Source organism: Balaenoptera physalus (assembly GCF_965194825.1).
Source record: "Balaenoptera physalus genome assembly, chromosome: 9".
In the NCBI taxonomy this organism is placed as follows: Eukaryota; Metazoa; Chordata; class Mammalia; order Artiodactyla; family Balaenopteridae; genus Balaenoptera; species Balaenoptera physalus.
Genome location: NC_138888.1, coordinates 52,959,770 through 52,987,646, shown reverse-complemented (window position 1 = coordinate 52,987,646; position 27,877 = coordinate 52,959,770). Strand labels below are relative to the sequence as shown.

The following is a 27,877-nucleotide window of genomic DNA, read 5'->3' as shown; positions in this document are numbered from 1 at the left end:
AAATAATAGAATTTCAGGTAGTGTAGGTGCTATGAAGAAAGATTAAGCAGGCTATAGTGTGCGAATTAGTTGGGGAGATGGATGTTTTAGATACAGTGGTCAGGGAAGGTTTTGCTCACTGAGTGGGTGATATTTAGTAGACTTGAAGGATGAGAAGGGTGGGCCCTGGGAAGATCTGGGAGAAGGGTGTTCCAGGCAGAGGAAAGAATAAAAGTGCAATGTCTCTGAAGCAAGAGCAAACTTGATGTGGTCAAGGAATAGCAGGAAGGCCAGCAGACCCAAGAGAACTGAACGAGAAGAGTAGTGGGAGATGAGGTTATAGATAAGCAGGAGCCAGATTACCTTTCAGGCCATGTTAAGGAGTGTGGATTTTATTCTACATGTAATGCAAATCCTCTGGAAAGTTGTGAGTCTTTGGACATGATCTGATTTAAAAATTAAGAAGCTCCTTCGTGTTATTCAGGATTGTGGTTTATAGGAAAGCAAGTAGGGAAGCAGGAAGACCAGTTAGAAGGTCATTGCATTGTCAAGAGCTGATGGCAGCATGGATAGGGTGATGGGAGGAGAGGTAATGCAAAGTGGGTGTTAGTTTTTTGTTGTTGTTGTTGTTTTGGGGTTTTTAAAATTTATTATTTATTTTTGGCTGGGTTGGGTCTTTGTTGCTGTGCGCGGGTTTTCTCTAGTTGCAGCGAGCAGGGGCTACTCTTCGTTGCGGTGTGCGGGCTTCTCATTGCGGTGGCTTCTCTTGTTGCGGAGCACAGGCTCTAGGCGCATGGGCTTCAGTAGTTGTGGCATGCAGGATCAGTAGTTGTGGCTCGTGGGCTCAGTAGTTGTGGCTCACGGGCTCTAGAGCGCAGGCTCAGTAGTTGTGGCACACAGGCTTAGTTGCTCCGTGGCATGTGGGATCTTCCTGGACCAGGGCTCGAACCCATGTCCTCTGCATTGGCAGGTGGATTCTTAACCAGTGCACCACCAGGGAAACCCGTGTGTTAGTTTTTTAAGGTATGGCTTTCTGATGGATTGGATATGGGATTTGAGGGAAAGAGATGAATCAAGGAGGATGCTTAGGTGTGGGGCCTGGGCAATTGTAGAAATGGTAACATTTATCAAGATGGGAAAGACTCTACAGGGAGCATGTTGTGAGGAGAAAGTTATCAAGACATGTTAATTTTGAGATGCTTCTAAAGATATCCAAGTGAAGATGTCAGTTAAGCAGGTAGATATAGGAATGTGGAGATCAAGAAAGAAGCTAAGTATGAGGATATAAATTGTCCAGAGTAGAGGACATAATTGAAGTTATATGGTCAGATGACATCTGAGTGTAAATATAGAACAAGGCCTAAAACTTTCCAACATTTAGGGGTCAGCAGTAGGAAGCAGAGCCAGCAAAAGAGACTTGAAGGAGTGGCCAGTAAGGCAAGAGGAAAACCAGGATGGCTTGGTGTCCTGAAATACAAGTGAAAAAGAAGTGCTTCAAGGAGGGAGTGATGTCTTTTGTTGAATGCTGAGTGCTGCTGGACTGGGCCATGACTGCTGGATTTAGGAATGTGGAGGTTACTGGTGATCTTGATGTGCTGTTTCTTGGACAATGGAGACAAAAAGCATGAATGTTAAATGAGTGTGTTAAAGAGAGTACCAGTCAACCAGACACTCAGCTTTCAAGGGCTCTTCTATACCTTCAGCATTTATCAAGACAGTTTTTCATTTGAAAGACAGTTCTTTTCCTAAGTGAAGCTTTGATGTTATGTGTAAAGTTAACAAAATGTTCTCTATTTGCTACAGAGGAGTAAATGCTGTAACAGCCTGCATAGAGCGGTAGTAGAGTATAGTGGACCAGAGAATGGGCTTTGGAAACAAGATCAGGCCTTGGTTGAATCCCAGCTCTGCTACTTTCTAGCTATGTGATTTTAAGCAGGAGCTTCAGTAATTTATCTGTAAAATGGAAATAATGTCAGCCTCTTAGTGTGGATATGAAGATTAAATGAAATATAAAACATCTAGGGGACTTCCCTGGTGGTGCAGTGGTTGAGAATCCGCCTGCTAATGCAGGGGACACGGGTTCAATCCCTGGTCCGGGAAGATCGCACATGCCGCGGAGCAACTAAGTCCGTGCGCCACAACTACTGAGCCTGTGCTCTAGAGTCCGTGAGCCACAACTACTGAGCCTGTGTGCTGCAACTACTAAAGCCCATGCACCTAGAGCCCGTGCTCCACAACGAGAGAAGCCCGCGCACTGCAACGAACAGTAGCCCCCGCTCGCTACAACTAGAGAAAGCCCACGCGCAGCAACGAAGACCCAACATAGCCAAAAATAAATAAATAAAATAAATAAATAAAAACCTATCAGTGGGTGGGGGGGAAAACATCTAGGATAATGCCTAGAACCAAGTGCCATTATTAACACTAATTTTGTTACAGTGACAAAATTACTAGATTATATGTATTTACAGTTTTCTCTTCCCCTGTTTTCTAAGAAGAATGGTTCCTGAGGAAGATTTCTTAATTTTTCTAAGAAGGTATATTACTTTTCTACTGCTGTGTAACAAATTAGTATAAACTTTTCAGCTTAAAATAACACAGTCTTAAAACACACACACAATCTTATCATCTCACGGTTTTGTGGGTCAGGAATCCAGGAATGGAGTAGCTGGGTTCTCTACTCAGAGTCTCACAAGGCTGAAATCAAGGTGTCAGCCAGAGCCGCAGTCTCTTTGGATGCCTTGGGATCCTCTTTCCACCTCACTGGTTGGCAGAATACATTTCTTTGTGGTTGTAGGACTGAGGTCCCAGTATTCTTTCTTTCTTTTTTTTTTTTAATATTTTTTTATTTTTTTATTTTTATTTTTGGCTGTGTTGGGTCTTCGTTGCTGCACGTGGGCTTTTCCCTAGTTGCGGTGAGCAGGGGCTACTCTTTGTTGCAGCACGAGGGCTTCTCATCGTGGTGGCTTCTCTTGTTGCAGAGCATGGGCTCTAGGCACATGGGCTTCAGTAGTTGTGGTACATGGGCTCAGTAGTTGTGGCTCGCAGGCTCTAGAGTGCAGGCTCAGTAGTTGTGGCTCATGGGCTTGGTTGCTCCATGGCATATGGGATATTCCCGGACCAGGGATCTAACCCATGTCCCCTGCATTGGCAGGTGGATTCTTAACCACTGCACCACCAGGGCAGTCCCTGTTCCCCGTTCTCTTGCTGACCATGTGGGTAGTAGAGTAAATGAGCTCAGGGGACAAAAGATGTGGGATAATTAGAACTGAGGTTTGGGAGATGATACAGATGTTGGTAATGATATAGTCTGGGCTAATGACCATGTGAGCTGGTAACTGGGGTGAGGTGAAGGAAGAGTTTGTGTGAAGTGAGGTCAGGAACTGAGAGGCCAGGTGTCCATGTACCTGACTTGAAGTTTGAAGTCAACAAAAAGAGCAACAGGAGCCATAGAAAAGAAGATTAGGGACTTCCCTGGTGGCGCAGTGGTTAAGAATCCGCCTGCCAATGCAGGGGACACAGGTTCGAGCCCTGGTCCGGGAAGATCCTACATGCCACGGAGCAGCTAAGCCCGTGTGCCACAACTACTGAGCCTGTGCTCTAGACCCCGCGAGCCACAACTACTGAGCCCACGTGCTACAACTACTGAAGCCTGAGCGCCTAGAGCCCGTGCTCCACAACAAGAGAAGCCACCGCAACGAGAAGCCCTCGCACCATGACGAAGAGTAGACCCTGCTCGCTGCAACTAGAGAAAGCCCACACACAGCAACTAAGACCCAACACAGCCATAAATAAATAAATAAATAAATAATTGATTAAAAAAAAAAAGAAGAAGATTACAGCAAACCAGCTGCTAAAAACTTCAGTGAATGAAAAGGAGTATCAGGGAGACTGTAGATTAACACACAGGGAGAGTAATATAATCTCCTCCAAGGCCTGTGCTTCATATGAGCTGGGGGTTTTGAGAAAAGAGGGAAGAGAAAACTTTTCTAGTTGATTTCATCTTATATTCAGATATGATACCTTTAGTTTTGCTCCAGGAGAGCTATACTATTTATATGTCATAATCCTTAACATCTAATCTATTCTAGCTAATTAGCATCTTTGTTTTCATTTCTCTTTTCCAATACCCTTATTGAGTTTCTCAAATCTAAATTTCCTAAAACTGGTCCTAACAAAGATTACCATTTAAAATGAGTACTCCAAGGACTTCCCTGGTGGTCCATGGTAAAGAATCCACCTTCCAATGCAGGGGCTGCAGGTTCCATCCCTGGTCGGGGAACTAAGATCCCACATGCCATGGGGCAACTAAGCCCACGTGCCACAACTACTGAGCTCGTGTGCCCCAACGAGAGAGTCTGCCTGCCACAAACTACAGAGCCCACGTGCTCTGGACCCCATGCATGTCACAACTAGAGAGAAGCCCGCGCACCACAACTAGAGAGAAACATGCGCACCACAACGAAGAGCCCGCGCTGCAACGAAAGATCCTGCACGCCTCAACAAAGACCCAGCGTGCTGCAACTAAGATCCAACACAGCAAAAAAATAAATAAAATAAATCAATAAAATTTTTTTAAAATAAATAAATAAAAAATAAAATGAGTACTCCCAGAACAGTATGGCGCTTCCTTAAAAAACTAAAAGTAGAGCTACCATATGATCTGCAGTCCCACTCCTGGGCATATATCTGGAGAAAACCATAATTTGAAAAAATACATGCCCCCCCGTCCAATGTTCATTGCAGCACTATTTACAATAGCCAAGACATGGAAGCAACCTAAATGTCCATCAACAGATGAAAGGATAAAGAACATGTGGTACATATATACAATGGAATATTACTCAGCCATAAAAAATGAAATAATGCCATTTGCAGCAACATGGATGGCCGTAGATATTATCATACTAAGTGAAGTAAGCCAGATGGAGAAAGACAAGTATATGATATTGCTTATATGTAGAAACTAAAAAAAAAGAAAATTATACAAATGAACTTATATACAAAACAAATAGACCCACAGACAAAGAAAACAAATTTATGGTTACCAAAGGGGAAGGGCTTGGGGGAGATGGGTAAATTAGGAGCTTGAGATTAACATATACACACTACTATATATAAAATAGGTAACCACAAGACCTACTTTATAGCACAGGGAACTATACTTAATACTATGTCATAACCTATAAGGGAAAAGAATCTGGAAAAAATAGATATATTTGTATGTATCGCTGAATCACTGTGCTGTACACCTGAAACCAACACAACATTATAAATCAAATATACTTCAATAAATAAATAAAAAGAATGCTCCCAGACAGTCTAATTTCTTGCCCTTGTAACCATAACTGCAGTTCCTTACCACTTATTCTCATATCACTTGGCAAGTCAGAAGGCAACTTGAGGATAATGGGCATTAGAGGACTTGAAAGGAGGCAAAGAAGAAGAGAAAATGGCAGGCATAATTTTCCTCATTTTTATAATTTCGCTCTGGAGTAGGCCTGTTTATATACCTCTCTGTGTCTCCAGCTTTCTGTTTTTGCTAGTTCTGACGCTTGCACTCAGCCTATTTACATAAGCCCACTCCATGTTTACAATATTACAATACATTGCTGTCTTTTCTTTTTCTCCAGTTTCTCTCTTCTAAAGAGTTCACATCTCATGCAAACCATTCAACAGAAATATCTCTTCTTGTTGCTAGGTTACCTCCTTTAAGTTGAGCCCAGCTGCCCCTCCCCATCCTGAACCCCTCCCTCAGCATCCCCATGGCAGCCCTTTCCTCCTCTTGTGCATCAGCATTAGGGGTCCTCTCAATGGCCTATTCGCACTGCTTTTCTGGCTTAAAACCCTTAGGCCTAAGAATACCACCACTTTGATGATTTATTTATTCAACAGCCTAGAGCAGATCATTTGCAGATTTTCCCCTAAATGCAAATTCCTATTGCTTGATGTATATAGGACACGTGGAAATACAGTCAGCATACGAGTCAGTGGACGAGCTAAGCTTCCACTGGTGCAGAGAGAAATGGTGAAGGAGCAGTTTACCTGTTAACTTTTACTATTACTACCTGTTAAGTTACCCTTTACTATTTCTGTGACTTTGGACAAATCACTTAACCTCTCTTAGCTTCAGTTTCTTTATCTATAAAATGAGGTTAATAATGCCTAACAAGTGGTTGGGTTTTTTTTGTTTTTTTTAATAAATTTATTTATTTATTTTTGGCTGCATTGACTCTTCGTTGCTGTGCACGGGCTTTCTCTAGTTGCAGCGAGCGGGGGCTACTCTTTGTTGCAGTGTGTTGGCTTCTCATTGCGGTGGCTTCTGTTGTTGCAGAGCACGGGCTCTAGGTGCATGGGCTTCACTAATTGTGGCATGTGGGCTCAGTAGTTGTGGCACACAGGTTTAGTTGCTCCATGGCATGTGGGATCTTCCCAGACCAGGGCTCGAACCCGTGTCCCCTGCGTTGGCAGGCGGATTCTTAACCACTGCGCCACCAGGGAAGCCCTAAGTGGTTATTTTAAGGGCTAAATAAAGTAATAATGAATCTAAAGCAACAACAGTGCCTGGCTCTTGGTAAATACTCAGCAAATGTTACTTTTCCCCATCCCCCTTGTCTGAGCTACCATCTTACCCAACTCTTTTCAGATGGTCTCTAAAGACTTGGTATCATCTTTGCCTTCTTGTTATTCATTCCTTTTATTCAATTAGTAAGTATTTATTATTACTTCCTACAGGAAGTATTACAAGTCAGCACTTCACCTTAGGCTTTACTTACTGTCAATATACAGGTTCTGGTCACTTGAAGTGCAGTTTATTTTAATGCGTTCTTTACTGGCCTTCCTAATGCATCAAAGACAGGGTTTTAGAAAAGCTTGTTTTTAGTTGGCTTTTGAACCCATATTTTACAAGTATTTCTCTCAATTTGTAGTGGCTCTTGCTTGAATTCTCCAATAGATAAAAAGGTCTGTTTAATAAAGATCACTTATTTGGGGCCATAAAGTCCTGAAATGCCTTGTCTAGTTCATTCTGGTTTTTGCATTGTGGATGGCCTGTGTTGCAGCTAAGCTTTTCTCTGTACACAATCTACCCTAACCCATGATTCACCCACACTGGGCCTCTACTTCTCCTAGACAGGATGGCTTACCTAAACCAGTGATCTTGTTTGTTCAAGCCTGATGTAGAGTTCCTCAGCTAGGTCTATGACTGTGGTGTCCTCCAACCCATCTTTCAGCTGACCGATGTGTTACCCTATTCACCATCCTAAGTAAGTGTAGACTTGATAGGTTCTCTTGGTTTTGAATCCAAGCCTCACTTCAAATTTATATGCTTAACCACTCTATCTGCCCGCCTCGGTGTAACATCTGAAACTTCTGCAGACTTGGCAAAGGGTTTTTGAATTGTGTATACTCTAGGTTTCTGCGGCACTGAAACAAGGCCAAGTTACTCCAACTGAGCTCTGTCAAAGATGTCTCTCCCTTATCAAGAAGACCAAGTTTCTAAATGCTTACATTACTGTATCAGAAGAGGTGGCCTTAAAGCAAGCTGAAGAATCAGAGAAAAGATATAAGAAAGGTAAATTACTTTGACTTATACTTAATTGTGACATCCCGAGAGAAAGAGTTTAATTGGTTATAGCAGTCTCTATTTGGCAAGTGGAGCTTTAAACATAAAAAATTCCCTTATTTAAAGAACTGGGGAATTCCCTGGTGGTCCAGTGGTTAGGACTCTGAGCTTCCACTGCTGGGGGCCCAGGTTCAGTCCCTGGTCGGGGAGCTAAGATCCCACAAGCCAGCCGGCATGGCCAAAAAATTTTAAAATATAAATAAATAAATAAATATATATATATATATATACATACATACATACATAAATTTTTTTTTTAAAAAAGAACTGGCCATGAGGTATAATAAAAATGAGGCTAATGGGTATAATGTCCAACTGTAATAATTTCTAACAAATTTGATTTCTGAAGACGTATCTTTAGCAAAAACTAGCAGTTAATAACTAGTATTAATGTCTGTATTTTGTCTTTTTTTTTTTTTTTAAATCTTCATCCTTCCTGTTTTTTTTAAATTTATTCATTTATTTATTCATTTATGGCTGCGTTGGGTCTTCGTTTCTGTGCAAGGGCTTTCTCTAGTTGCAGCAAGCGGGGGCCACTCTTCATCGCGATGCACGGGCCTCTCACTGTCGCGGCCTCTCTTGTTGCGGAGCACAGGCTCCAGACGCGCAGGCTCAGTAATTGTGGCTCACGGGCCCAGTTGCTCCGCGGCATGTGGGATCTTCCCAGACCAGGGCTCGAACCCGTGTCCCCTGCATTGGCAGGCAGATTCTCAACCACTGCGCCACCAGGGAAGCCCTAATGTCTGTATTTTGAACTAGATATTGGGTTGGCCAAAAAGTTCATTTGGCTTTTCCCGTAAGATGCTATGAAAAAACCCAAACAAACTTTTTGGCCAACCCAATATTTCTTCTATCCTTTTGGCTTTTTAATGCAGGTCTCTCACTCGGGGATTTAGATGGAATTCCTGTTGCGGTAAAAGACAACTTTAGCACGGCCGGCATTGAGACAACATGTGCATCAAACATGCTGAAAGGTAAAGTTTAACTGACTGGAGCATTGTTTTATAAAAATAGGTATTTTTCAGTTTAAATTAAAGATAAGATACTAAAGCACCAAGATATTCTCAGACTGATTATATCTGCAAAGGAAATAACTTAGGGTAGAATATTACCTTTTTACTATTTGCTCTTTCAGAATGCAAAATTATTCTTCAGGGGTAGGCCTGCTTAATGGATGAATCCTACTTGGGAAGACTTGATAACTGATCACAAACATGCTAAGTGACCTCTAACACCCACTCGTTGGTAACATAGAAATAAGTATAAAGTGGCTGTCATTCCCCCTCTTTTGCAGATGGTATGAGGATTTATTAGCATCTACTGTCTGGTTATTTTTATCTCCTGATCCTCCATCTATCGCTATACTTAGTATAGTGAAGCTTAGTTTTATCTTTTAAAGTTTAGTAGGTCAAAAAGGAATCATATTTATCAAGATATTTGGATCCAAGGAGGAAAAAGAAATGGAAAAAGCATATTTAGGGTACTACGCACTAAAACTAACATTCTATGAGGTGTATGCCCCAAGTTCCTCTGATAGGTAGACTTGTTAATTGTCTGGGAATATACACTAGAGAGAGGAAATTTTAATTGACAATGAAGATCTAGTCCTGCTGGAAATAGATAAAAATTCCCATGGTATTGCACATCTGAGAAGAGAAAGTCAAGTACAATGAGCAAAATAATGATTTGTGATTAGTTTCAAATGAATTGGGTACATCTCATTCAATACTTTGTAGTACTAACTGTTAAAGTCAATAGTTTTAGGATGTAAAGACAGAATATATAGACTTTCTTTGGAAAACATATAGCAATTAGCAGTAGAAAAAGTTAACTTTCAGAAGAAAGTACAACCTACTACTTAAATTAGGAATAATTAACATGTCAATACGAATTGCTTAATTGCAGTTTAAAATTTTGTTTCTTGTATATGATTTACATGTTCACTGTTTTCTTTCCTATGGTAAAAATTACTGAATTTTTAAGAGGACAGGGGCAAAGTAGGGGAGGGGATTAAGAGGTACAAACTACTATGTATAAAATAAATAAGCAAAAAAATAAATAAATAAATAAAAGCTACAAGAATATATTATACAGCACAGGGAATTTTATAATAAAATTCCAACATTTTATAATAACTTTAAATGGAGTATAATCTATAAAATTTTTGAATTACTATGTTGTACACCTGTAATATAACATTGTAAATCAATTATACCTCAATTTTTTTAAAAAAGAAGAAAATAACTGAATTTTTTTCAGGTTATGTACCACCTTATAATGCTACAGTAGTTCAGAAGTTGTTGGATCAGGGAGCTCTACTAATGGGAAAAACAAACTTAGATGAGTTTGCTATGGGGTAAGTAAAATTGAAATTTTCTCTTCTTGTATTTCTTTCATCTGTGTCTTTAATTTCATTAAGTGTAGGTACCTAAAAGTAGTGAGGTGATTTCTTGAGGACTCGAATGCCAGTTTCTCAGACCCTCCATGAGATTATGTTCTGCTAATAGGTCATATCTCATTTTAGTTTTAATTTGCATTTCCCTGATGACTAAAGATGTTAAATACCATGTGTTTATTTTGCTACCCATATATCTTCAGTGAAGTATCTATTCAAATCTTTTGCCCTTTTTTAAAAGTTGGGTTGTCTTCTTACTGAGTTATAATAGTTTTTTCCATATGTTCTGGATTCAGGCCCATTATCAGATAAGTGATTTGAAAATATGTTCTCTGAGTCTCTGGCTTGTCTTTGCATTCTCTGAACATGCCTTTCAAAGAGTGAAAGTTTCTAATTTTGATAAAGTCCTGTTCATCATTTTCTTTAATGACTCATGTTTTTGTCTTTTCAAAGAAATCGTTACCTTTCCCAAGGTCATAAAGGTTTTTTTCCTATGTTTTCTCCTAGAGGTTTTATTGTTTCAGTTCTTACATTTAAACTTGTGATCCAGTTGAGTTAATTTTTTTGTACATGATATGAAGAAAGCCAGAGTTCATTTTTTTTTTTACATATGTCTGTCCTGTAGATCTGGGACTATTTGTATAAGAATTCAAATTAAATTACTTTGATTCCTTTGTCAAAAATCAGTTGAACAGGGGCTTCCCTGGTGGCGCAGTGGTTAAGAATCCGCCTGCCAATGCGGCGGTCCCGGGTTTGAGCCCTGGTCCGGGAAGATCCCACGTGCCCCGGAGCAACTAAGCCTGTGCGCCACAACTACTGAGCCTGCGCTCTAGAGTGTGCAAGCCACAACTACTGAGCCCACGAGCCACAGCTACTGAAGCCTGCGTGCCTAGAGCCTGTGCTCCCCAACAAGAGAAGCCGCCGGAATGAGAAGCCCGCTCACAGCAACAAAAAGTAGCCCCCACTCACCGCAACTAGAGAAAGCCCGCGCGCAACAACAAAGACCCAACGTAGCCAAAAATAAATTAATTAATTAAAAAAGAAAAATCAGTTGAACACATGTATAGGTTCATTTCTGGATTCTGTTGTTGATCTGTATATCCAATATCACGCTATCTTGATTACTGTAGCTTTATAGTAAGCCTTGAAATTAGGTAATAAGAGTTCTTCAACTTTGTTGTTCCTCTTCAAAATTATTTTACGTATGCTAGATCCTTTGCGTTTCCATATAAGGTTTAGAATTGGCTTACTAATTTCTACGGAGAAGCTTGATAGGCTTTTGATTGTGGTGGTACTGAATTTATAGATCAAGTTGTAGAAAATTGACATCTTAATATGTGCCTTCTGACCTATGAATTCTGTATATCTTTCCATTTATTTAGAGTTTAATTTTTCTCAGCAATATTTTTATGATTTTCTGTATATAAATCTTGCACATTTGATCTATCTCCAAGTATTTCATGTTTTTTTAATGTTATAGAAAATGGTGTTTTCTTTTCAATTTCTAATTGTTTAACATTGTTCGTATATAGAAATGTAATTGACTTTTTTATTTTTATTTTTAAAAAATTTTTTCTGCTTCCCCATGCGGCATGTGGGATCCTAGTTCCCCGACCAGGGGTGGAACACTTGCCCCTTGCAGTGGAAGTGCGGAGTCCTAACCACTGGACCACTGGGGAATTCGCCTCTTAAAACTTCTGATTAACAGAGGAATTCCTTCAAAAGACTACTTGTTAACTGTTTGGTTGTTTTGTGACACTCTTCAACTGGAAGACCTTAATATACGAAGGAAATCATCCTAAGCTGAATTAGATGATCAATTGGGATAAAAATTTTCTTTTCTTAGCAGACTAGTTTTTTCCTTTCTACCACAAATGCCGTTACTTCCCATCCTTCACCTCCTCAACTGTCTAATTAAAGAAAGGTACATCTAAGCAGGCTTCCTACCTTTTCTAATTCAAGTTATAGTAGATTATACAGTGTCAGAAGCAAATAATACAATCAGGAGATGAAAATTTTACATAAAATGAATTGTATTAAGATATCTTGCTTCACTTCTTCATCTCAGATCTGGAAGCACAGATGGCATATTTGGACCGGTTAAAAACCCCTGGAGTTATTCAAAACAATATAGAGAAAAGAGGAAGCAGAAGTCTCATGGTGAGAATGAGGATTCAGATTGGCTGATAACTGGAGGAAGCTCAGGAGGGAGCGCGGCGGCTGTGTCAGCGTTCACGTGCTTTGCGTAAGATGTTTTTTTCTATCTGTACTTTAAAAACCCAACCTAATACAAACAGTCATAAACCATACACAGAATTCAACAATAGAGTCGTTCATACCTTGGTATTTTTATTTCCCTTTACTGAGCTATTTGTGCTCAATGGTGTATCAAAATTATATCTTAAATACACTCAACTTTATGGTACACTTATGTGTATTCTATACATTTAACTTCAATTTAAGACAGCATTTAAACTCTTCCTCTACAGTATATGGCCCTCTTAAAAACATGATTTTACAGAATAAAGCAGTTAGCTTAAATAGACTTCACTGAATTTCATTTTTAAATAATTTATTTGGGTATCTGCTCACTGATTGTACAGATATTTAGAGACTAACATACCTTGGCTTTAGTCGAGTGCTGCTGAACTAAATTGTTAGCTATGGTTTATCCTTCAGCTAAATCTGACTTAAAAGAAAAAGGAAGGAAAGAAAGAAGGGAGGGAGGGAGGGAGGAAGAAAATGCTCCTAATATGTATCAATAGACTATATTAAATAGTGTTTTTCTAAACCTACAACTAAAAATGTATATCAGTACATAAAGTTTTTTCAAATTTGTAGGGAGGTGGTTTGTTCAACTGTCATACTTTGTATTTGGAAAGAATCCATCAATCATGCTTTGTCTTAAGTCCCATTTGTAAAGCATTTCTTAACCATCTAAAGAAGAGTAAATAAATATTGCTGTTATTATATTTATTTTATTGGTCTCAATTTAACCAAATAGAATGTTTTCTTTAGCAGTACTATATGTATTTTATCTCTCCTTAATTATCCACTGAAACTAAGCTCTTTCTGAGGCATTGCAATCAATAAATTATTTATATTTTTTAGAGCTATGGAGATTTAGATTCTACAGGTTTTTAAGTTTCCCTGAAATCTTGTTAACAAGTAAAACCATTTCATTTTATCTCTGTGGAATTTTATAGCACCACATTAATATTAATGAGAGTTCTGACAAGCAAGGATTGCAAGATTAGGGGCTTTTTTCTATCCTCCTCACCCCACTTAGTGTTCATCTTTCTGAATGTGCTTTGAGAAGATGGCATTTTGACACATAATTCCTATGGAAATGTAGGTTTTACTTTTACCCAGCCATCAGGGAATCCTAATAAGAAAATGTGTCCTTTTAGAAATTGTGAAAGCAGCAGTCTGATTTTGTGGCTCAAGTGGACTTGGTAAGAAAGACAATCTAATTTGCATTTTCTGTAGAGCACAAGGGCCATGTGACACATAGAAGCCTTGTTTAGTCCAAAGCTCCACTCTGGGTGTACTCAAGAGAGGCACAGACCCAAAGTAACTCCAGGTTGAATGGGTCCCAAACCGTCAGGTGTTCTGATTTGTTTTCCCCCCTATTGATTTGTTTCTTTTATAATAGTTTTTAAAACAGGAAGATTCTAGGAGTATTGATACTATGCAACCACTAAAAAGAATGATTTAGAGCGCTATGTGGTGACATGGGAAGAAATACAAAATACACTGTTAAGTGGAAAACAAGTTGCAGAACACTATGTATAGTATGACTTTATTTCTGTTAAAAGTAATAATTACACATAACAAGTTGCAGAACAGTATGTATAGTATGCCTTATTTCTGTTAAAAATAATAATTACATATGTATATATGTTAGTTGCATGGAAGTGTCTGGATAAATATATATAAAAAATGATAACAGGATTATTATGGGGGCAGTGATTATAAGAGAAATTTCACTTTATAGATCATATAGTTATAAAATATTTTAATTTTTACAGTAGACATTACACTTTTCTAATCAGAAAAACCTTTTTTCCTGAAATAGTTAAAATTTTTAAATTTTTAATTGTGGTAAAATATACATAACAAAATTTCTCATCTTAACTGTTTTTAAGTGTACAATTCTGTAGTGTTAAGTACATCCACATTATCACACAGCCAGTCTCCAGAACTGGTTTCATTTGCAAAACTTACAACTCTGTACCACTTAAACAATAGCCTCCCATTTGCCCTCCCCCCACCTCTCCAGCCCCTGGCCACCACTCTTTTACTTTCTGTCTCTGTGAATTTGACCACTCTAGGTACCTCATATAAGTGAAATCGTGCAGTGTTTGTGCTTTTGTGACTCACTTATTTCACTTAGCATAATGTCCTCAAGGTTTCTTTTTTAATAAGAAAAACATGGACTATATAGATAACTAAGCAAAGAAATGAACAGACACTTCATAGTTGGGTAATGCAAATACAAATAGATGTGAAGAATTATTCAAAAATGCACATTAGCAAAGCTTTTGGTTATCAAATTAACCAAATTTTAAGAGCTGCTAGTATTCAGTGATGATAATGAAACACAAAAAAATCCGATTCACTACAATTGGGAATATAAATTGGCATAACCTTTCTGACAAGTAATTTGACAAAATATATTAAGAACTTATAATGACAGGTAGACCTTTTGTCCCATTAACTCTACTTCTTGGAAGCTAGCCTAAAATTTAATCAGATATATGGGCAAAGATTTATGTTTAAAGGTGTTTATTACAAAGTACTTGATTGATTGATTGATTGCTGCACTGCATGGCTTGTGGGATCCCCAACCAGGGATCAAACCCAGGCCCTCGGCAGTGAAAGCACGAAGTCCTAACTACTGGACCACCAGGGAATTCCCTACAAGTACTTTATTATGCAGTTATTCTAGTTGGCAACAACATAAATGTTTAAATAACTTAAAATACATTTCTAGCCATGATCCTAAATAGGGTAGTAGAATGGCTGTATCTGAATTTCTGGGAGGGGTGTGTTTAGTTTGTAAAAGCGTATTATAAAATTGCCATTAAAAGAAGGTATAAGATTTGTATGTGTATAAATTGTCCCAATGTTTTCTTAGGTCAGTCTCCCAAGGCAATAGAAATAAAAACAAAAATAAACAAATGGGACCTAATCAAACTTACAAGCTTTTGCACAGCAAAGGAAACCATAAAACAAAAAGGCAACCTATGGAATAGGAGAAAGTATTTGCAAACAATGCAACCAACAGGGGCTTCATATCCAAAATATACAAACAGCTCATACAGCTCTATATCAAAAAAACAAACAACCCAATCAAAAAATGGGCAGGAGACCTAAACAGACATTTCTCTAAAGAAGACATACAGATGGCCAATAGGCACATGAAAAGATACTCGACATCCCTAATTATTAGAGAAACGCAAATCAAAACTTCAATGAGGTACCACACCACCTCACACTGGTCAGAATGGCCATCATTAAAAAGTCTACAAATAACAAATGCTGGAGAGGGTGTGGAGAAAAGGGAACCCTCCTACACTTTTGGTAGGAATGTAAGTTGGTGCAGCCACTGTGGAAAACAGTATGGAAGTTTCTCAGAAAACTAAAAATAGAATTACCATATGATCCAGCAATCCCACTCCTGGGCATATATCCAGACAAAACTATAATTCAAAAAGTTACATGCACCCCTGTGTTCATTGCAACACTATTCACAATAGCCAAGATATGGAAACAACCTAAATGTCCATCAACAGATGAATGGATAAAGAAAATGTGGTACGTGTATACAATGGAATACTACTCAGCCATAAAAAAGAACGAAGTAATGCCATTTGTAGCAACATGGATACAACTAGAGATTATCATACTAAGTGAAGTAAGTCAGAAAGAGAAAGAGAAAGACAAATACCATATGATATCACTTATATGTGGAATCTAAAATATGGCACAAATGAACCTAACTACGAAACAGAAAGACTCACAGACTTAGAGAGCAGACTTGTGGTTGCCAAGGGGGAGGTGGGGAGGGGAAGGGATCGACTGGGAGTTTGGGGTTAGTAGATGCAAACTATTACATATAGAATGGATAAACAACAAGGTCCTACTGTATCACCCAGGGAACTATAGCCAATATCCTGGAATAAACCATAATGGAAAAGAATATAAAAAAGAATGTATATATGTGTATAATTGAGTCACTTTGCTGTACAGCAGAAATTAACACAGCATTGTAAATCAACTATACTTCAATTAAAAAAATAAAGAACTTAAAAGAAAGATTTGTATGTATATTGATAGGAGAATGGACTTTAAAATTGGGAATCAGTTGGGAATTGCCAATTGATATGATAGAGTATTATACATATTTAAAATTTTCAGTAATTTTAATGACATAGTAAAAGGCTAATGATAAGCAAAAAAGAGATGGAAACTTATGATTACAGAATGACCTGAACGAAAGAAAAATTCATTAAAAAAAAGACTTGAAGTTACTATGCTAAAATGTTAACAGTGTTTGCCTCAGGGTGGAATATTTTGTTACATCTTTACACTTTTATGTATTTTAAGAATTCTCTGAGATGAGCATGTTTTATTTTTTGTAAAATCAGGAGGAAATAACATTTTTAAAATATACATTTAAAAAGATAGATTTCAAATATAATTAGAGATATATTATCCTGCTAAAGAGAATTTCATTTAAATTTCAGGGCTTTAGGATCCGATACAGGAGGATCAACCAGAAATCCAGCTGCCCACTGTGGGGTTGTTGGTTTGAAACCTAGCTATGGCTTAGTTTCTCGTCATGGCCTCATTCCCCTGGTGAATTCAATGGATGTGCCAGGAATCCTAACCAGATGTGTGGATGATGCAGCCATTGTGTTGGGTATTTATGCAGTTCCATGTAGTTTCAAAACATTATTATTTCACTTCCGTACTGTGTCTGTCACTCATAAATATTTCTACTTAACAGGTATACTAGCTGGGCATGATCCCAAAGATTCTACCACAATTCAAGATCCTGTTAAACCATTTACGCTTCCCAGTTTGACAGATGTGAGCAAACTGTGTATAGGAATTCCGAAGGTAACTCTGTCTTTACAAAAGTACTGTCAAGTCAAATACAGAGCACAGACTTGGGAAACAGACTGGTTGGGTTTGAATCCCTGCTCTGCCACTTTTATTAGCTATGTGACCTGAGCACATGAAAATAGATATGTTAAATTACTAACCTTTTAAAATTTTAACTTTGAGCTTAGCAATAATTTTTTGTTCTGGGAGACTGTGCTGTGCATTGTGAGATGTTCAGCAGCATCGCTGGCCTCTAACCCTAGAGGTAGCGTCCCTCCCACCACCACTGCCCCACCAGCAAGACTGTCTGCAGATGCTATCAGATATCCCCTGGTTGAGAGGAAGAGGAGAGGAAGCTGCCCCCAGTTGAGACCACCGCTGTAGAGAAATACTGTAAAATCTTTAAAATCTTCAGTTAAGGTAATAGGTGTGCCTACTTTTAAGGATTTAGAGAGAAACAGACCTAGTTGAGAATCCTGGATCCTCTACTTACCTGCTATGTAACATTAGGACAGTTAGTTAACTTCTCTAGTCTCAATATTTTTCATTAATAAAAAGAAGGATGATAATACCTACATCGTAAGACTGTTAAAAGCATTAAATGAGAGAACCTTTGGAAAGTATCTAGCAGAGTGCCTGATATATAATGAACATTTAACAAATATAAGTTCTCCAACCCGATCGCCAATCTTTAATATTATATCGAGCTCACAGTATCTAGTACTGTGCTTGTCATGCCATAAACAGTCTTAAATTAGTTCAATCTTTCTAGCTACCTGCTAGCAATTTAATCAGATGTTCTAACGTATTGCCAAAGTTTCTGGAGTACAAATTTTTATAACACCATCTACACAGATATTCTAATTTCTGTATTTTGACTTTTTCCATTAAGGAATATCTTACACCAGAATTGTCGAGTGAAGTACAATCTCTTTGGTCCAAAGCTGCTAATCTCTTTGAGTCTGAGGGGGCTAAAGTAATTGAAGTGTCCCTGCCCCACACCAGTTACTCAATTGTCTGCTACCACGTATTGTGTACATCGGAAGTGGCGTCGAATATGGCAAGATTTGATGGGCTAGAGTATGGTAAGTTGCCTGTATTTTGGATTTTTAAGGAAGTTGTCTCAAACATTTGAAAGGTTCGTTTATTAGTAGCAAAAATATTATTGCCAGGGATAATGTTAAGATTTATAGAAGTAAATCAGTGAATCCCTTTACCTTTGTCATTTTAGCATTCACACTATTCATCATAATACCTCTGTATCTTCAGCTCACCCTCTGGACTGTATCTTGAAGGTAGAGTATTTTAGCTCTGTATTCTTAGTCCATACAGTGTGGTACCTGGCACAGGGTAGGAGCTCAGTAAACATCTGAATAAAATGAATGAATGAATGAGGGAGTGAACAACTGAAGTTTCCCTCTTCATTATCGTCTTTTCTCTCCTTGATTCCTGACAAGTCAGTCAGTCCAAAGGCAGATAAAAAAGAGAAACCATTAAGGTCAATCTCATGAAATTTTAGTATTGATCACAAATGTGAATCTAGACCTGCTTTTCAGCCAAAACTTTACTTCCTTTTCAATTAATGTTTTGTGGGTTTTTGTTTGTTTGTTTTTGTTTTTTGTTATCAGGTCACAGATGTGACACTGATGTGTCTACTGAAGCCATGTATGCTGCAACCAGACGAGAAGGGTTCAATGATGTGGTGAGAGAAAGAATCCTCTCAGGAAACTTTTTCTTATTAAAAGAGTAAGATAATCAGCTTAGGAATTTTCCCCATTCTTGAAAACTCCATAGTAAAGTAGTAGCATGTCTATCAAGTCTTATAAGTTGAGATATTTGCTAAGGAAGCAAAATCCTTATGATTTAAATTAGAAATCATAATTAAAGGCCCATTTATGGTACTTTTGGCTCCTGGTTATTCAAAAACAAACAAAATCATTGATGCTCTAGCTAAATGATTAGTACAAGCTAAGTAGGAAGCCCTGAAGGATTTTAGCCTCATTAAATGTCCCCTATTATTGCCACATTGACTGCCCTGAGAGCCTTAAGCAGGAAGTTACATTGGTGTCTCTTAAAAAACTTAGTGAATCAACTTAGTTTTCCCTTGCATCGTGTATCTGTTCGCTCCAAAAAAGAATTTTAAATTACTATGACTTTGGTATAAGTTTGTTCACCATCTTGTGAATAGGATTCATCTTACATACTACCAGGTCTGTCTAAGAGGATGTGAGAAGTGTGAAAAAGCAAGAGTGGTTGTACCGAATAGCTTCCTGGGGTTTTGCTCTATGTCCCATAGATAGATAGATTCATAGATACATAGATAGATAGATAGATAGATAGATAGATACATACATACATACATACATACATAGCAAGCATTTTATTCATCTGTGCATCTCCTCAGGGCCAATAGTTAGGATTACTTTTTCCAAAGATACTATTTGAACAGCTACTATGAAAAACAGTATGGAGATTCCCCCAAAAATTAAAGATAGAATTACCATATGATCCAGAAATCCCACTTCTGGGTATATATCTGAAGGAAAGAAATCACTGCCTCAAAGCATTATTCACAGTAGCCAAGACATGGAAACAACCTAAGTGTCCATCAACAGATGAATGGACAAAGAAAATATAGTGTGTGTGTGTATATATATATATATATAATAATGAATAATATTCCATTGTATGTGTGTGCGCATGTGTGTATATATATATATATATATATACACACACACACACACAGCAATTTTATAGTCAATTATATCAATAAAGCTGGAAAACTAAAATTATTATTTGATTAATGGGGAAATCAAAGGGCTTTGTTTATTCGCTTTCCTTCTAATGTTGTCTAATGTCTGAAAATGGTTGTTTCATTTTGTCTAGTTTTTGGTTGTTTAAAATGGCAGAGTAAATCCATCCCTAATATTCCCATCATTGATGGAAGCAGAAGTTGGGCTTTTGAACCATATTTAAAGTAGGAAGAAGTTTAATAGAAGTATTTGTTCTTTTATAAAAAGATGTTGTTAGTACATGATTTAAGCCATCAACTGTTGGGTAAATTATACGTGATGCCTGCATTCATCTCCCTGTAGATCCTGAGGTCAAATGATAATAAGGACATCTGATATTTCTATAGCATTCTTTCAGGATAAAAAAGATTTCACATTTTATATCATTGTATTTGGTCCTCAGAAAGATTGGAGTTGTTATATCCATTTTTCAGGTGAGGAAACTGAAGTTAGAATGGTTAATACTTTTGCCAGCCTTCATTAACAGCTTCAGGAGGATCTAAGGAGTATTTTCTTTTTCCCTTTCTTTGCATCATTGACTTATAGTCACGCCTATGTCTGGCTAATTCCTTAATCTTTTCAGTAAAGTAAGCGTTTTTTCTTTTGGGGGGCGGGTGGGGAGTAACCATATCCTTTATTATTATTTTTTATTACCACAATTAGTTTAGTGAACATCTATCATCTCATATAGACACACCATTAAAGAAATAGGAAGAAAAATTTTTTTTCTTATGATGAGAACTCTTAGGATTTACTCTCTTATCAACGTTCCTGGATAACATACACAGTGTTAATTATATTTATCATGTTGTGCATTACATCCCTAGTACTTAATTTATTTTATAACCGGAAGTTTGTACCTTTTGACCACCGTCATCCAGTTCCCCCTCCCTCCACACCCCGCCTCTGGTAACAACAAATCTGATCTCTTTTTCTGTGAGTTTGTTTTTGAAGTACAATTGACCTACAACACTGTGTTAGTTCCTGGTGCACAGCATAGTGATTTGATATTTTTCTGCATTTCAAAATGATCACCATGATAAATCTAGTTGTCATCTGTCACCATACAAAGATATTACATAATTACTGACTATAATCCCCAAACTGTACATTTCATACCTGAAAGTTTATAACTCTTAATCTCCTTCACCTATTTCTCTCCTTGCCCCTCACCCCCCTCTTCTCTGGCAACCATCTGTTTGTTTATCTGTGACTCTGTTTCTGTTAGTTATGTTTGTTCATTTGTTTTTTGGATTCCACAGATAAGTGAAATCATACAGTATCTTTCTCTGACTTATTTCACTTAGCATAATACCCTCTAGGTCTATCCATGTTGTCACAGATGGCAAGATTTCATTCTTTTTTATGGCTAATTTTCCATTTTGTATATGTATTGATACTACATCTTTATCCATTCATCTACTGATGGACACTTAGGTGGTTTTCAAATCTTGACCATTGTAAATAATGCTGAAATGAACATAAAGGTGCATATATCTTTTCAAATTAGTGTTTGTTTTCTTTGGATAAATACCCAGGAATGGATTCGCTGCATTGTGTGGTAATTCTGTTTTTAATTTTTTGAGGAATCGCCATACCTTTTTCCATAGTGGCTGCACCACTTTACATTCCCACCAACAGTGCACGAAGGTTCCCTTTTTCCTACATCCTTGCCAGTATTTGTTATTTGTTGTCTTTGATAGTAGCCATTCCGAAAGGTGTGAGGTGATATTTCATTGTAGTTTTGAATTGCATTTCTCTGATGGTTAGTGAGGTTGAGCATCTTTTCATGTGCCTGTTGGCACATCTGTATGTCTTCTTTGGAAAAATGTCTGTTCTGGGCCTCTGCCCATTTTTTAATTGGTTGTTTATTTTTTTGATGTTGAGTTGTATGAGTTCTTTGCATATTTTGGACATTAACCCCTTATCAGATATAGCATTTGCAAATATCTTCTCCCATTCAGCAGGCAGGCCTGAAGCATCTTTTCATGAATTTCACATTTCCATTCCTGGGCTATACCTGTCTGTAAAGTACAAAATTGCAAACACTGCATACTTTCCCCAGTTACTGTTTCCAGAGCCTGCTTTCTAGTGTCTAATTCTGATGGCATGTTAGAATTTTCCAAAACTTCAGAGTCCTTATAATAATTATAACTATAGATGAAATAGAACATTATAATAATAGAAAGAGGATTGGAATGAGCCTCCAGAGACCTAAGTTCTAGTCCTTCCTCTACCCCTGTCAATCTTTGCAGCCTTTGGAGAGTCATTTAGTTGCTATGCACTTGATTTTCCTCACCTGAAAATGAATGTTCTGGTTTAATGATGTCCCTGGAAGTGTTAATATTTTGTGATTATATGTGCAGAATTGCATCCACTGGTGATTTTTAATTAATTCCAGATATACAAACTTTTAGAGTAACAGCGCGGTTGAACAAAATTCATTTTTATGTGTTGTTAGGAATCTTACTGGTGCCTGCTCCAACAGGCCAAGAATCCAGTGATTCTTTAACAAGCCTTATGCATGAGAATTGATTCAAAGAAATAACAGAAAGCCCTTAAAGTGTCATCTATTTTTTTAACAAGGCTTATGCATGAGAATTGATTCAAAGAAATAACAAAAAACCCTTAAAGTGTTGTCTACTTTTTTCCACAGAAACTATGAGAATTATTTTGTCAAAGCACAGAAGGTGAGACGACTCATTGCTCGTGATTTTGTGAATGTTTTCAACTCTGGAGTGGATGTCTTGCTAACTCCTACCACCTTAAGTGAGGCAGTGCCACACACGGAGTTCATCAGAGAAGACAATAGAACACGAAGTGCTCAGGATGATATTTTTACACAGGCTGTAAATATGGCAGGTGAGGATCCCTCAAGAACATTCTGGTTTTCTTCAAATGTTTAGGTAGACGCCCTGGTCTTCTACTTAGGTTCTAGCTAGATTGTTCCCTAAACGCAATAGCTTGTCCTTCTGGAATGCTTAGGAATGTGTGTCTGTGTGTGCATGTGTGTATTTATAGGCACGCACACGCTTGCACTTACCACACACACATACATTAATTTTCAAACCTAGAAAAGTTGAAGAAGTCGTATACTGAATACCCATATGTCCTTTGCTTGGATTCATCCTTGTTAACATTTGCCTCACTTGCTTTCTCCTTCCTCTCTCTCTCTGTCTTTCACACACACAAACGCACACACACTCTTAGCTTTTATTTGAATAATTTGAAAGTTTCAACATCATGTTACTTCACCCCTAAATACTTTAGCATGAATCGTCTAAGAATAAAGACATTCTCCTACATAACCACAATTCCATCATCACACCTAAGAAACCTAACACAAATACAATAATATTCCAAATACAGTTCATATTTAACTTTCCTCAGTTGTACCAAAAATGCCTTTTATAGGGTGTTTTTTCCCCGATATATTATATTTGTTTATAATATCTCTTAAAGTCTAGAACAGTTCCCCAGTTCTCTATGTTTTATAACAGTCTGAACCACATCAGACTGTTATAATTTTTGTTTTAATCATCAAACATAATGTAGGAAACTCAAGGGCAGAGGGAAAAGTCTGTTGTATTTATCTATACTTTTATTTACTGTGTTCATTTCTCCCTGATGTATCAGATCCTTTGTTTTACCATATCCTTTCTGTTCGGAGAACAGTTAGCCATTCTTTTAGGGTAGGTCTGCTGGCAACCAGTTCTCTTAGCTTTCTTCTGAGAATGTCTTGATTTTCCTTTCATTTTTAAAGGTTATTTTTGCCGGATATATGATTCTGATTTGACAGTTCTTTTCTTTAGCACTTAAAAAATGCCCTGCTACTTTCTTCTGGCCTGCATAGTTACTGATAAGAAATCCCCCACCTTTTAAAATTTTTGTTTTAAGTGACATTGACTCTCTTGAGGAGTCTCGTCCACTTGACCTGTGGGATATCCCATCTGTAATCTGAATTTGTCGTATTGCTTCCTCATGATTGGGTCGAGTTAAAAATTTTTGGCACAAATACTACATATGCTTCATGTCAAGAAACAGTTAAATATCAGTTTGTCCCACTTTTGGAAGCTAAGTTAATCCCTTGGTTAAGGAAGTAACTACCAGATATTTTCCTTATAAAGGCACATTTTCCTTTTGTCAGTTGTAAGCAAGTGGTGATGTGATACTTTGAGACAGTGTTTCCCAATAAACTTGAACCCACTTTTAGCATCTATTGATGATCCTTGCCTGAATTAAGTATTACTTAGAGAATTACAAAATGCTGACTTTTCTAATTCTATCATTCCTTCTACATATGTTAGCTAGCAGCCTTCTCTAAAGAACAGCTTTCCTGGGACTTCCCTGGTGGCGCAGTGGTTAAGAATCCACCTGCCAATGCAGGAGACATGGGTTCGAGCCGTGGTCCAGGAAGATCCCACATGCCACGGAGCAACTAAGCCCGTGCATCACAACAACTGGGCCTGCGCTCTAGAGCCCGTGAGCCACACTACTGAGCCCGCGTGCCACAACTACTGAGCCCATGTGCCACAACTACTGAGCCCATGTGCCACAACTACTGAAGTCCACGCAGCTAGAGCCCGTGCTCTGCAACAAGAGAAGCCACCGCAATGAGAAGCCTGTGTACCACAACAAAGAGTAGTCCCCGCTCGCCACAACTAGAGAAAGCCCGCACGCAGCAACGAAGACCCAATGCAGCCAAAAAATACATAAATTAATTTAAAAAAAGAAAAGATAATTTTTTAAAAAAGCTTTCCTTTTTTAAAAAAATTCAATGTATTATAAGTAATTAACTGTCATTATTTTTGATGCTCAAATTTAACCAACAGTTGTGTATTCTTTAGACCAGCCCCCATTCATTTTTGAAAACTTTATTTTATGGCATAACAAGATGTCCCAGGCTCTCCTACTTTCTCTGCCCCAAAACTAAAATTAAAACTACCCTGAATTACTATTTTTCAGCTAACAAATCGGCAAAAATTCAAAAACTCAACAACACACTCTATAGGTGAGGCTGTAGGAAAACACTCATTTTGCTGATAGGAGTTGAAAAGGTACAACTTTTTTGGAGGGAAAGTTGGCAAAATATCTAATTACATATGCATTTATCTTTTGATGAAACAGTTCCTCTTCAGCTGAGAAACGTTCAGGAATATCAAAAAAATACACAAGGTAATTCACTGGGACTTGGCATGAAATAGCTAAATACCGAAAACAACCAAAATCTCCAACCACAGAAGAATGGTTGAATAAATTATGGTAAAACCACATGATGGAATACTATGCAACTATAAAAAAGGAATGAAGAAGGTCTATGTGAACAGATATACAGTGATTTCTAAGATATATTAAGTGAACAAAGGAAGATACAGAAGCATACATATAATTTTTGTGATTCTTTTTTATTAACCTTATCCTGTCTTGTACCTACTGGCACTGGAAAGTGGAAGAGGTCTCTGCATCTTAGGGTGGAGAATTAATCAGCATTTAATGGGTCTCTTTCTTTTCCTCAGGGTTGCCAGCAGTGAGTGTCCCTATGGCCCTCTCAAGCCAAGGGTTGCCAATCGGACTACAGTTTATTGGACGTGCATTTTGTGACCAGCAGCTTCTTACAGTTGCCAAATGGTTTGAAAAACGAGTACAGTTTCCTGTTATTCAGCTTCAGGAACTAATGGATGATTGTTCGTCAATCTTTGAAAATGAGAAGTTAGCTTCTGTTTCTCTAAAATAGTAGTGATAACTATCATGCAAATTATAGTGACTTTTAAAGATTTTATATTCTAGAAAAGTCAAGTGATCTTGTAATTTGGTTCATTGTCAACACAGTCATTCCTTGGAATCGCTTTTTAAAAGTCTTGTGATATAGTTAATTACTTATGAATAATCTGTCAGCATTTATTAAGCATCCACTAAGTATAAACAAAGTGCAGGATTTCTATTATAATACAAGATACATGTTCCTGAAAAATGATGCATTCTGTAAAAATGTTCATTAAAAAGAACATTGCTTACAGTACTAGTGCTGTACTGTGCTGTAAGCAATCTAAGTACTAGTAAACCTCTCAAAACTTGTACATCTTTGTAACCAAAGCACTAACAAAAACAGTCAGTGGTACCTCCAGAGATAACCTGGACAGCCCAGCCGACAGGCAGCTCAACATGCGGTGGAGGCCGCCTCAGCGGATGTTAAAAATGCACAAAAACAATAAAATGGGAATATCCACTTCTAAGTCTGAGCAGAGCAGGTAGAAGAAGAGCTCTGAGCACAGGAGAAAGTGCAACCTGCTGGGGCCCAGAGTCCTGCCAGACGGGGGTGTGCCTCTCTCTCTGGGGAGAGCCCCAGGTGCGGACTCTCCTCTAAGAATAGAGCTGCAATGACTGAGAACTTTTTTCCTTTCCTGCTAACAGTTAAAATGTTACTTCTGCCATTCCAGAGCCCCATGCCACGGAACCAGAGTAACTCCATGTTACACTGAGTTCACTCTAGTTCCATCACAGAGAAGCTCAGTGATGCCATAGAGACATTTGTTGTGACCTAACAGACCACACTGGACTCGAAACTTGGTAGCTAGTGGAGCATGGTTTTAGTGAGAAAGTTTCAAGATAGACAAGTAAGATCCCATATGAAAAACTTGCGTATAATTTGGTGAGGATGCCAAAGAGAAGAAGCCCATGGACCTCCTCCCTTAGCCCAGATTCTCTATTCCTTATGGTTTTCTTACCCTCTTGACTTTCTTTACAAGTGCTCTCTCTTTGGGCTCCTTGAGCACAAAGAAACATTAACGGGAATATGTATTCAGAATCTGAAAAAAAAAAATCTGATGAAAATCATATGTTTACCCACTATAAAGTTTCATCGTTGGATTTGTCTTTGCCAGAACACCACTGTCATCTCATGTTTACTTGTGTTCTAATTTGACACTTGTTTATTGTTGATAAGTATAAGTGGGGAGCTGAATTATTATTTAACAGATTCACTTTGTTTAGTAAGAAAAAAGCCCTTTCTAAATATGAAAGACATGAAGGAAAAACATAGGCAGAACCTTCCCGGAACCACTAGGATGTTGAGTGGTGAGAGTTTAACCTGCCTGGTACTTTTCATTAATAATTTTCTCTCCCCCTGGGATCCTCCCACTCCCAAATACTCTATCTGATAAACTTTACATAAAAGTTTTCTGTGCCAGGCCCATAGGCCCACTAGGATTCTTAAATATTTTGACATGAGTCCCTGAAAAAGGAAGAAATTCATGACAGAGAATTGCTTTACTTTGTAACACGAGAAAACTCTTAGTTGGGGGGAGGTAGTATGATGCAAATGGCAAGCAGATGAATCTTTGCCCGTCTTTTTTTTATGTGTGTATAATTCAAAATAAAAAATTTTCAAAGAATATTTATATAATTTCTCTTATTCCTATATCTCTGCTTGAGTTGCACTAGATTGGAACTGGAAATAACGAAGTGAAACATTTACTGTTCTCACGTAATAACACCCAACTAGCGTGAAATGATACCTAATCTGTTGTTCTTTTCCATCTTTACCCTAGATCTAGTAGATCTCATTTTGCCAAATCACTGTCTGGGAATTTAAGGGGAAAATGGTTTCTGTGTGTCAGCTAATTAAACCCTGAAATTGTTAGCAGCAGGGCTGCCACAGCAGAGCACGTCAGAAAGGCGAAGGTGGCTGCAAGTGTAAGATGAGTGCCTTGATAAGACAGCGAAACAAAGCATTGCTAGAGTGAAAAAATGTGATGCGTTCACAAAACTTCGCACCCTGACAGCACACAGAGCCAAATCCAAGCCAGGTCCGTGTTGACCAACACTTAGCGTTACCAAGAAAATCGCTTGAAACCAGGGAGGCAGAATGTTCTATTTGAATGGCTATTTGACACCAGGTGGTTGGGAACACAGGACTGTGGGCCATCTAGAAAAGACAGCATGGTACAGAAGAGGAGCTTCTAAAAATGACGAAGA

At 38.0% G+C, this 27,877-nt stretch overlaps 2 protein-coding genes across 3 annotated transcripts in view; one reads left to right on the top strand and one right to left on the bottom strand.

The window, feature by feature from the left end:
* The window catches only part of QRSL1 (glutaminyl-tRNA amidotransferase subunit QRSL1), a 29,763-nt gene extending 2,469 nt beyond the window's left edge, over nucleotides 1-27,294 (top strand). The window contains exons 2-11 of one of the 2 annotated variants that reach the window (XM_082475338.1): nucleotides 7,393-7,552; nucleotides 8,479-8,577; nucleotides 9,863-9,959; nucleotides 12,067-12,243; nucleotides 16,751-16,926; nucleotides 17,014-17,126; nucleotides 18,004-18,196; nucleotides 18,740-18,857; nucleotides 22,560-22,765; nucleotides 25,420-27,294. In XM_082475338.1, coding sequence (XP_082331464.1) covers nucleotides 7,393-7,552; nucleotides 8,479-8,577; nucleotides 9,863-9,959; nucleotides 12,067-12,243; nucleotides 16,751-16,926; nucleotides 17,014-17,126; nucleotides 18,004-18,196; nucleotides 18,740-18,857; nucleotides 22,560-22,765; nucleotides 25,420-25,637 — 1,557 coding nt within the window. In that variant the 3' untranslated portion in view covers nucleotides 25,638-27,294. The remainder of the gene's footprint in view (nucleotides 1-7,392; nucleotides 7,553-8,478; nucleotides 8,578-9,862; nucleotides 9,960-12,066; nucleotides 12,244-16,750; nucleotides 16,927-17,013; nucleotides 17,127-18,003; nucleotides 18,197-18,739; nucleotides 18,858-22,559; nucleotides 22,766-25,419) is intronic. The other variant, XM_082475339.1, reaches the window with a different exon arrangement.
* Nucleotides 1-27,877, bottom strand: part of RTN4IP1 (reticulon 4 interacting protein 1) — a 109,958-nt gene that overhangs the window by 48,389 nt on the left and 33,692 nt on the right. The window lies entirely within an intron of this gene.